Consider the following 12052-nt stretch of genomic DNA (forward strand, 5'->3'; position numbering starts at 1 on the left):
AACTAAGCCTGTGCACCACAACTACTGAGCCTGTGAGCCACAACTACTGATGCCCACACGCCTAGAGCCCGTGCTCCACAACAAGAGAAGCCACTGCAATGAGAAGCCTGCATACCGCAACAAAGAGTAAATCCCACTTGCCACTAGAGAAAGCCTATGTGCAACGAACACCCAATACAGCTCCCTGAATAAATAAAATTTAAAAATAAATAGCTACTCAAAAATTTTTAAATAAAAATTTATATCTTCATATATATTTTTATACATAATTTATACAGTATATGTCAGTAAATTACTGTGTACGTGGAGACTCAAGACTACCTCTGGAAGGATATACAAGATAATAATGGTTACCTACAGTGAGACTTACTTTTCACTATATACCCTTTTATACCTTTTTGAATTGTATATGATGTGCAGTATTACTGATCCAAAAATAAAGTAAGCAATTCTCAATACAGGCAGAAAACACTTCTGTTCGTGAGGCTGTGCTGGGCCTTTATGAGAGGGATAGAGAGAGGAAGACAGGTTCGGAGAACAGGTTGTGAAGGAATGAAAATCAGTATCAACATTTCTAGCATTTCGTTCCGTTTCATAGCATGAGCAGAAGCACTGTGCATTACAACAGTGGGAACACTCAGCAGCCAAGGCTCAGATGCCTGCTCTAGGTCAGGAGTGAGCAAACTTTCTCTGTCATGGGCCAGAGAGCAAACATTTTAGGCTCTGTAGGCCACATATGGTTTCTGTCATATATTCTTTGTTTTTTTTTTTTACAATCCTTTACAATTGTAAAAACCACTTTTCCTCATCCCCTGCTCTCCCACTCTAGGTCTAAGACTGTAGTTCTTAAAGCGTAGTTCCCTGACCAGCAGCATCATTTGGAAACTTGTTAGAAATCCAAATTATTGAACACTACACCACAACAGATGTGGGGTTTGAGAGCCGCTGCTCTAGGAGGGCTCCACACAGGGCAGAGGTATACTGTGGAATCTATGAACACAGTACTCCCAACAAGAGCAGAGAACAGGGAAGGAGAGAAACAGGAACTGCTCCAGGGAACAGGCCACTGGGTAAAAGTAGCTGACTGGGGCCAGCTGTGTCGATCCCTGTCAGAAGCACAAACTGTGGTTCCTTCGCTGATGGGCTGTTTCTCCCCCAGGACAGTGGGGCCAAGCTCTCTGGCACCTTTCCCCGAGAAGCACCTTGCTCCTTACGCTTATTCCTTTGGGAGTTATCCCTTTGAGAGTCAGGGACTGTTATTTGCAAGTTTTAAGAACTTGGTCTGAACCTTTGTGGTGGCTTTGACTGTGTTCTTCATTTTGATTTTATGACTCATTTTTTCGTTGTAAATTCTTTCAGTTTAGTTTCATTCTATATTCCTATCATCTTTTTTGTTTTTCTTATACTCTGAAAAGGCAGCCCCTAAGTCAGATGGCAGGAAGGTAACTGATGATCTGAAGACCGGAGGCCGTCTTTCCTCCACTAAGCTCTACCCAGGCTCCAAAGCCTGGAAGAGTCTCAGCTGCTAGAGCCTGTCAAGGAATTTCAGAACTCACTGTTCTTTTTTTAGAACAAGATAAAACAAAAAAAGAAAAGAAAAAACGTAACAAAAAAATAAAGATTCCTGCTCAAGAGCCTAATCCCCACACTTGGTTGGATTTCTGGAATAATCCTGGTATCCTGTTTCTAAATCAATTCAAAATCTACATAAGAACTAAATACTTCATTGAGACTGGCTAATTTATCTTCAACAGCTTACACAATGTATGAAGAAACAGGTGCAGCTCTCTACCTAATAAAATGAGAAATGTAACACACAGTTTGCAAACAGAGGCAAAAAATCTGATATTAGCAAGTATGAAATCCAAAAGATGAAAGTCTTAATCTAAAGTCACCTTGGTCCTGATTTTCTTTCACCTCCCTGTACTTAAAGAAACCAGTGGCAACCTATGCTCTACTTCCTAAAACTCCCCAAACCTTGGTTTTCAAGATACCAACCTGTGGTTCAAGTAGCTTGGTGAACTCTCCTTTCCTGGTTCTTTTCCTACCACTACTTAAATGTAGATATTCACAAGGATATGTCCTTGATTCATACCCTCTTTTTTTTTTCTTGATAACTTAACTGGAACCAAAAGGTATTACACCATGCACTGTTTTATGCTTTTGCCACTCATGAAAAAATTTTATATTATTAGATACTCATCTAAAATACTTTTAGTAAATATAGAGCATTCCATTGTATGGATATATTGTAATACTCTTCCAAACTAGAGGACAGTATTGGGTCAACTTACCTAAAACCACAACAATATTATTAAGTAGTAGCTATGTGATAACTCTAACAGAAATTTTACTTCCAAATTAAAGGGCAAGTGATACTATTTAATAATCAGGACACAAACTTACTGCCACTCTTGAGAAGGATATCTTAGGAATGAAAGTTCTCATTTCTCTTTTATTTCTTTCCCTAATTTTGTGCCTGAAACCAGCTATACCTTAAATGAAAAGTGCAGATGAAGTACCAAAAACAACTTAAAGTTTCAAAGTAGGTTTCTAAACACCTTCTAGGAGAGGCTTTTTTGCTCATCACATATTAATTGAAACCTACACTGCTACCCCATGTGTGGATACTGTCCATGTGGTTTTTGGTTTGATTAAGATGAATGGGAACTCAAGAAGAGCCTGGGAGAGTCAGCAGGAGTGTACTTATCTTAGCATACCACAGTCATTACCCTACACATTTCATGCCTGTTTAAAGAATATGCTAATCTTCTACTTATAGCAGAAGGACAGTTGAGACTTTCAGAGATAACTTCCTGCTACAAAATTACTATAATGCTGGAAAGAATAAAACAAACATTCTTTTAAGTGCATAGCTAATACCAGAGGGCCAAAAATAGAGAGGGAACTAAACACCAGAATGGTGAGCATTAAGAGACCCTGCAGCTACTCTGAGGGCTTTCAATAACACTGGAAACCTAGAAATTGGTATTATTGGCTGTGTGAGGGAAATAAAATGAGGTCTTGGATTTCCACAAGACAAGTCCTGGAACTGAGAGCTCCATCTAAAGCTGGATCACTTGGGTTGGTTATACTTTTTAATGAAGAGAGGCTAAGAAAACGGCCTAATGGCAGCAGGGAAATATAGTAATCTGCCTATTTCAATTTCACCTCCAGGTAGAGGGAAAGTCTCCTGACAATTTATAGCGACAGCTCATGCAGGTTTGAGGTTGAATGTACCTACCTACAAGTCTAGAAACCTATAAGCTGAGGAAAATTCCAAGCAATCCTGGATTGTTGTGCCCCAGGGCACAAGGTAAAAGCAAACACTATTCTCCTCTTAAGGAAAACAGGGAAAACCAGGAGGAATGCAACCCACACCTCCCAATATTCCTGGAGATTAAGGTCAATCAAATATAAGCCCACGGGACTTTCCCAGTGGTCCAGTGACTAAGACTCTGCACTCCCAATGCAGGGGGCCTGGGTTCGAACCCTGGTCAGGGAACTAATCCCACATGCCACAACAAAGACCCGAAGCAGCCAAATAAATAAGTACTAAAAAAAAAAACCCCCAAAACACATACATATATATATAAGTTCACAATCCAAAATTATAAAACACAAAGAATCAAGCCAACAGGAATAAGTCAATGAAAAAATAGCAGCATTTGGTCTTCAAAGACTTCAGATATTGGTATTATCAAATTCAGAACATAAAATAACTATATTTAACTTAATGGGACCTCCTTGGTGGTTCAGTGGTTAAGACTCCATGCTTCCACTACAAGGGACACGGGTTCAATCCCTTGTCGGGGAACGAAGATCCCACAAGCCAAGTGGTGAGGCCAAAAAAAAAAAAAAAAAAAGAAAAGAAAAAAAAAGTGCTGAAGGAAAAATTAAGGATATCTCCAAAAAGATAAAGAGGCAAAGACGGATACAAGAGAGACTTAAGAAAATATTACAGACTCAATCCCTAAAGAATCAGAATATCAATAATAAAGAACTGAGAAATCTGTGGCTGAAAAAATAGAGAATACCCAATATAATAACTTAAAAAAAAAAGATGCACACCAGGGTACATTATGGTAAACTTTCAAAACACCAGGGATTAAAAAAAAATATATATATATATATTTTAAATGCTTACAAGGAGGAATAATAAATAAACTAGCATCAGATTTCTCAAAAGTAACAATGAAAGCTAGTAAATAATGAAGAATGCCTCCAAAATTCTAACTGAAAATGATTTTCAACATAATTCATACTCAGTTTATCCTTCAACATTTTATGATAAAATAAAGATATGAGTTTTGTCAAATATCCAAATATTTACTGATCATATACTTTTTCTCAGGAACCTTTTCAGGATATGTTCAATCAAATAGAATTAAGGGCTGAGGAAGATAGTCTAACTTAGGAAAGGAGTGAAAGAACATCTCAGACGGGCAGGGAAGGGAAGTCCCAGGACCAGAACTGTGCCTTAAGCCTAAAGGGCAAACCCTCTGTACTGGAATAGGCAGAAGGAAGGCTCTATGAAGGGTGTTTCCAAAAAATAAAAGCAACAGATTGTTTAATTGAACAGACAATTTTATTAAGTGGCATTTTACACAGGGTTTGGAACTTAGCCTGCAAGTCAAGAAAAATTAAGTAAATGAAAAAGAAAATGTGCAAAAAATGTGCTGCAGGCACAACAAACAAAACTTTTTCTTTAAGAAAAAAAATGTGATCACAGTACACTGGACTAAATTATTTTAAAAAGGAAACACAAAGTGCATGAAAATTATTGTACACAAAAGGAGACAAAGTGTAAGTAATTTTTTAACTTCTATCACACGTTTCTATAAAATAACGGCTGAGGCTAAGTTCCCTCCAGATAGACAGTTGAGAACCCCAATAGATTAACTACCCGGAAGATTAAAGTCTCGAGTGTTTCTCCTTGGCTACCAAGTCTGATCCATTGTAAAGGGTGTTACGCCCATGAGAAACTGGCTACACGATCAGGTTATAAACAGATATTAAGGCAACTTACTTATCACCATCTTAAGGCATTCAGGATTGTCTTGAATAAGTGGTTCTGCTTGTACTGTTTTACTTAAGAAATTCTTTGATATAAGAGGAAACCTGACTTTAGCAAGGATGTCAACCATAAATGGCTGGCGGTTAGGTTCATCGTATTTCAACCACCTGACGGCAGCGTCATAAACCTAAGGAGAGAAAAACAGCATAGGAAAGTTCTCAGATGACAGCAGCACCTCCCATTATCTATGTTCACTCTCACATTAATGGGGAAGAATCTCATGAAGACACAACCGCTTACTCCCAATATTTTATGCAGGTATTTGCTTTCATCCCCAAACGCCCACCTGTACTTCAGAATAGTTTATACAATGCTCTAGCGATTCTTCTAGGTAATATGTTTTTTAGAACTAATTACTACTAGATAATGTAATGAGAGGGAAGATGTTGAATCTGTAATTGTTCTTCAGCAAAATATAGCTTCCTTTTTGGAAGGAGATATGATGTACATTCCCACTGAAAAACAATCTGTTGGTCAATGATAGTTTCAATATACGTTCGTATGGTACCAGGAAAACAGGTTAACTTCCTCACAAGCCTTCTATCCTAAGAGATATGAAGGTCATATCGTGATTTTATTTCAATCTAATATTCCTGAATTGTGAATTGATAGGTGTATTTGCTTTCCAGAAACTTTGATATAAAAATTCTATATGTAAAAAATAAATTACAGGATATTTACATAAGAATTGCTTTCCAAAATAATATTATAGCATTCATTTAACTGTACCAAACAAGTCCAAGTTTATCAACATAATTTGATTTACAAATTACTAGTTTAAACACACTGAAAACAAACCTATTATTTCACATACACATACATCTGCCACACACGTCTGAGTTAGTTACATTAGTTATTTTGGGTTGGTGTTGGTAAGGCTGATCTCCCTATAAGTTAATTTTTTATGGCAATTGGTCTGTTTTTTAAAATAAACTTCTTATTGGAATAGTTTTTGATTTACAGAAAAGTTGCAAAGATGGTGCAGAGAGTTGCCATGCACCCTGCACTCAGCTGTTAAAATGGTACATTAGTATGAAACTCTGGTCACAACCAATGAACCAATATTGATACATTATTATTAAGTAAGGGGCATACTTTTTTAAAAAAATCCTTTAGTTTTTGTCTAATGTTTTCTTTTTCACAATCCCATAAAAGAAACATTATATTTAGTCATTATGTCACTTTAGGCTCTTGTAGACTATGACAGTTTTTCAAACCCTCCTTGTTTCTGATGACTTTTGACAGTTTTGAGTTCTGATCAGGTATGTTATAGACTGTCTCTCAGTCTGGGTTTGTCTGTTGTTTTTCTCCTGATAAGGAAGGGGTTATAGTTTCTTTGGGAGGCAGACACAGAGGTGACATGCCATCCTCAGTACACAAGGGTACGTGCTATCAACATGGTATCACTGATGATATTAACCCGTAGGTAGTGTTCATCAAGTTTGCCAGGTTTCTTCAGTCTAAAATTACTTTATTCTTCTCTTTCTGTTCTATATATAAGTCAGTCAATTTTGATCATATGAGTTTTTTCTTTATGCCTAGTCAGGGTCTCTGGGTCCAACCTGTCAACCTGCAAACTAATACTCTGGGCCATGAAAGAAAGACAGTGCAAACCTCTTATCTCTAGAACAAGAGTAACTCAAAGCATACGATCTTCCTGTACCTCTATTAGTTTCCTATTGCTGCTGTAACACATTATCACAAACTTATTGACTTAACATACAGAGAAGGATGGGGAACTGAAAACAGGGTTTAAGTGAATGTCTGCATACTAAAGTGTTACCCCACCCAGCTCCCAATGCCTATACCCAGCTGACACCTCTGACAGTTTATCTGACAGTTCTGGAGGTCAGGGTCCAAAATGAGTCACACGCTGGGCAAAAATCAAGGTGTCAGCAGGGCTGCCTGAAGGCCTAGAGGAGAAACCATTTCCTTGTCTTTTCTAACATCTAGCAGCCACCTGCATTCCTTGGCTTGTGGTCCTTCCTCCATCTTTAAAGCCAGCAGTGGCCAACCAAGTCTATCTCATGCCGCATCCCTCTGACATGGACTCTTCTGCGTCCCTCTTCCATATTTAAGGACCCCTGTGACTACAATTACATTCAACCCACCCAATAATCTCCTCCTCTTAAGAGCCTTAACCACACCTACAAAGTTGCAACTGCTATGTAAGGTAACATATTCACAGATTCCAGGGATTAGGATGTGGACAGCTCTGGGGGAGGCATTGTTTTGTACACCCAATAGCATCTCTGCAAGTGGCCTATCTCTGAAATAGCTAGCCCCTACTCGCACCCAAAACTTGCGTTTCCTATGAAACAGAATTTGGAATACTCTATTTTATGTAAAGAACATGTTCTCTCCTAATATGATTCTTTTGTCATGTATCCAAAAATGACGCATAAGAAATCCGTAGGGACATTTTTACTAAAATGTGAAGAGCCTGTTTAGTTACCTGATCCTCTGCCCTTACAGTCAGAGTGTCCTGGTTGAGGAGATGTGTAACTCGCTTGACATCAAGTTGTAGAAATTCATCAGTTTTATAAACTTCAGTAAAATGCTGATGAATGAAGTCATCTGCAGTTGCTTTCAATTCAGGACAGTCTAGACACTCTGCCAGCACACTTATACCTGAACACAGTAAGAAAATAAATGAATAAAAAATACCTTAAAAATATACATTGAAGATAAAGTATGACTCTAGGAACATGAGACAATAAATTTCATAATTCCTTTTCTTTTCCATTGATTTGTCTATTTTTATGCCAATACTACACCATCTTACGTGTGGCTGAATGTGGTACTTTGTAGAACAGGCCCCCTTCAGTGTTTTTTTCAAACTTTTCTTGGCTACTGGTAAAACATTTTCTCTTGCAAATAAATTTTAATATAAGCTTATAATGTTTTACTTTTTAAAAATCCTGATATGACTTCAATTAGGACTGCTGAATTTTTGGATTTTGTTAGGGACAGTTGACTGTTTCTACAACATGGAGGAGCTCCACTTAGGAACATGACACAGATCTCCACTTAAGATTTTTTTAAATGGCCTTCAACGTAAGTAACAGTTTTCCTCATAGAAACCCTATACATTTGCCATTCAGCTGTTTTACTTTCTCTCTAGGAGGGAAGGTCCCCTTAGTTGATTACGGAGGTTCTGTATCAGGAGTCTGCAGAGTACTGTCCACAAGCTAAGTTCATCCCACATCTAGCTGTAGGGTCAGCAGCTAAGAACATTTCTCATATTTTTAAAGGGTTGTGAGAAAAGGGGGAGAGGAAGGAGAGGAGAAGGAGGAAGAGCATCAACAAGGACTGCATGTGACACGTGGCCCACAAAGCCTAAAATATTTGCTATTTGGCCCTCACAGGAAAAGTCTGCCAACCCCTCCTAAATAAAACCACGGATTACTGTATGTGATCTGTGGCACATACAGTAGTGAGTGGTTAAACAAGATTATATCTGCTGTAAACATGTTACTTTAGTGTTCAGTTGTCAATCTGTCTTAAGGAACTTTTTTTGTTACCTTTTTCATTTTCTTGATTGACTGCGTTAATGGAAATCTTCAGCACAAAGTTGAACAGTAGCATGTTTCCATGCAAAGAATATTTGCTTTAGGTTTCAGACACATACAGGTTAACTAGGTATTTTATTTCTAGTTTAAAAGTTTTTTTTTAAACATTAGGAATGGGTACTAAAAATACAAAAGTGCCTTCAGTATCTGTTGCTATGATTTAAAGAATTTTTTTCCTATAGCATGTTAGTATAGTAAATTATGCTTGTTTTTTTAACATTGAATCATTCTATCATTTCTGAAGTAAATCCTTACTCGTTTTCCTAAACACACAAAAACTCATTACTGAGGCTGTTTTTTATTTTGGAAAAGGTTGATACAGTATTTTACGGCTTGTTTCTGTCCAGGTTAATACGTATCTCCCTAACCTCCTCTTAAAATATATTACTGTAAAATTTTGTAGTGGACAACATTTTTAAGATTAAATGAGGGAAAAAAAGATTACATGATGATACTTATAACCATGTTTTTTTCTTTATTAAAATACACATCAAAGGTGTTTCTTGGTTTTTTAAAAAATAGGAATCTCATTTCTTACCAAGACAATTTGAAGCATCAACTTGTTCTTTCAAAAAATCAACACACATTTTCTTCACAGGTTCAATCTGGTACTGGTTTGCTGCATCTAACAAAGACTGAACATTGTTGCTATTCACAGAAATTCTGTAAATAAGTTAAAGTAAATATTAGTTTCCTACAATTTATTATTTAAATAATGCTACTGTTGAATGTATCCTACCAGGTCCTGAAATTAAACCAAAAATTAAGCTTTTCAACCCTTGAGTTAGTATATCACAGGACCCTCAAACCCCACTCTCCCAGCCTCGTGGCTTTTCACTCTGAAGAATCTGGAGCACACCAACTTGTCACAACAACGCTTTGCCAGGGCAGGTCCCGACCTTACTCCTCCACAGCAGGAACGATCCTTCACTCACCTAGCGGTGTAAGCGAATTCCACAAGCTGTTCGATGATGTCAGGCTCAGCGTCTTTGAGCTCCACTTCAAAGGACTTTGATTCAAGCATGTTAGCTAACACAAAGAGGAGAGACATAAACGGCATGAGTGCCACGAGTTCAACTGAAGAACCAGATCACTCTCGGCTATGCTAACTGCTGGAGGAAATAACAGGACAGAGACCTCTCTGAAAGAAAACACCCCAGAGAGCCCAACATGTTCCTATGATAAATGCAAATCAATTATCCATACTTGAGATGTGCCTTAAAATAATTTAAGAAATTTCTGAGTTAGTGTACTTAAGAAAAAAAAAAAAAAGCCCAAGTGAACAGAGACATAAAACTAAATAATACTAAATCTTTAGTATTTCCCCAACTCCTAAATTAATTTGGTAGTAGTCTCTTAAATTGCTATGGGCAAAATACCTCCGCTAGAGCTGGAACAAACCTACAAGAACAATGAGAATTATGTATACATATAGTCAGCTTTCACTGGCAAAACTCTCATTCTTCCCCAAAACCCTGGTAGACAGCCAGAAAACTAAAGAGAAAACTTGAGACAGATATAGTACATAACCTGATCAAGCACATAAGCAGTACTAAGTAGAAGAACCAGGACTTGGACCCAATTCTCAACTCTGAATGAGGGTTCTTTCTACTATATTTCACTTTTCATTTTTATTTAATGAACTTCCTAGATAAAATGCCATAAGTCTTACCTGCTCCTTTGCTGTTTCACCTGAGGTTAAGAAAAAATCCAGTATTCAAGTAGAAGCTATATCTCCATCAACAAAGACTTTGGGCCTTTAGGGCTAACGAAAGGACAGTTTTGCTTTGATCAATCATCACCAAGACCACTCTTCAATCTCTTCACTGTTCTATGCCCTTAACTTAAGTGCTTTTAAAATGGGGGGAAAAGGCATATTTTCAATTAGACCCCACCTAATTCTCATAGAAAAAATATGTTTTATCTTAAGACACTTACTTGTGAACATTAAGTTAAAAAAATGACTGGCTGCAGCAAGGACAACACGATGAGCAGGTATCTTTCTTTCCTGGACCATAAGGATCACATCGCACAATGTTTTCTAATCAAGAGAGAAATAAATAAAATTAAAAGGGGTTCAACGAGCATGGCTTAGCAAAGATATAAAACAGGTGCTTGCCAAATGCTTTATCTCTATTTTCTATTTAAATCCAGTCCTTTTCCAGCACAGATTTTGTTTATAATGTAAATCCTATTTGGGAAGGACTTACAGAGTCTGCTGTCTCAAAATTTGGCACTAAGCTTCCCAACAGTCAGGAAAAAAAAAAGATCTTTATAATCAGAAAAAAGGTGGTCTACTAATCTTTGCGGGAAGCCCAATTTTTTTTTTTTCTGACACAAATCTAAGATATTTCTCATGGTGAGATTTTACGGGGACATTAAATGACATAATGGCAATGTCCTTGATGGTTTTTCAAACATAACAATCTGCTTTTTAACAACTGTCCTTGATAAAATGCAGAGTGCACACTGCATTTTCCAAGAAAGTTGTCTTCATGGATCTACCCTGAAACAGAACAACTCAGAATATACAGAGTAGACGAACCAAATGTCCGTTCAGCACTCTTTCCTTAAATAACAGTTCTCTAAAATGCGCTTCTGATAGGACCTGGATAAATTTTTAAATTGTGATTTCTGACCAAGGCCAAAATATGTCACTCTAGGTTACTGAAAGAAGGCAGATCTAGATTACATACTTAAAATGTTGGGAAAGTGGGGAACGTTAAAGAAAAAGTTTAAGATTTACTGGAACCCTTAAAGATGAATTTCAAGGAAAAATGTTCTTTTTATCAAGTAAAATTTCAATTTCTTAACGAAGTTAAAGATAATGTATAGATTTGACTCAGAAAAAGTTATGTAAAGCACTCTCTTAGGCACTGGGAATATAAGGCAAAGAATATTTTCAGAGTAATATATCACTCACAAATCTAAATAATGGCTCAGTAGCTCAGAGGATATGGCATTTTGCAAATTTTAAGTATTTTACTGAAACTACTGATATAGCTTCTGATAGATAAATCACTGCTATTTCCTACTTTATTACTCCATGAATAAAAACCCAAATAAGATGGTAATGCTTAGAATGAGAAAAGAAATGGGTCCTAATTAGCGGGCTAAGGGATGAACATTTCACTTACAGCTTACTTGAAGATTTTTTATAAGGCCTATAGACTATCGCTGAGAAATTGCATGAAGATTATAGTTAAAGCTACTGTTATTCTAATAGGGTCTTAAATTTTTATTTCCTTTTATTTGGGGAGGGGGTACAGAATAGGCATAGCTCTCAGGTGATTCTGCCACACCAAAAAGTACCAGGTAGCAAAACCAAGCCAATTATTTGGTTACTACCAAAACAAGCTAATGGAGCTGCTTAAGAGAAATAAAGAAAAAAAAGGGAGAAGGG

The 12052-nt window shown here is 37.1% G+C and overlaps 1 protein-coding gene across 9 annotated transcripts in view; it reads right to left on the bottom strand.

Moving 5' to 3' along the window:
* KLHL7 (kelch like family member 7) overlaps positions 1-12052 on the bottom strand; it is a 65346-nt gene that overhangs the window by 35655 nt on the left and 17639 nt on the right. For 8 of the 9 annotated variants that reach the window (XM_057732449.1, XM_057732451.1, XM_057732457.1 and 5 more), the window contains 5 exons: positions 10588-10690; positions 9585-9678; positions 9188-9312; positions 7533-7708; positions 5030-5204 (listed from right to left, as the gene is read on the bottom strand). In XM_057732449.1, the coding sequence (XP_057588432.1) occupies positions 5030-5204; positions 7533-7708; positions 9188-9312; positions 9585-9678; positions 10588-10690 (673 nt within the window). Of the gene's footprint in view, positions 1-5029; positions 5205-7532; positions 7709-9187; positions 9313-9584; positions 9679-10321; positions 10501-10587; positions 10691-12052 lie in introns of all 9 variants that reach the window. The other variant, XM_057732458.1, reaches the window with a different exon arrangement.

The sequence above is a fragment of the Hippopotamus amphibius genome, chromosome 4, assembly GCF_030028045.1.
Source record: "Hippopotamus amphibius kiboko isolate mHipAmp2 chromosome 4, mHipAmp2.hap2, whole genome shotgun sequence".
Taxonomy (NCBI): Eukaryota; Metazoa; Chordata; class Mammalia; order Artiodactyla; family Hippopotamidae; genus Hippopotamus; species Hippopotamus amphibius.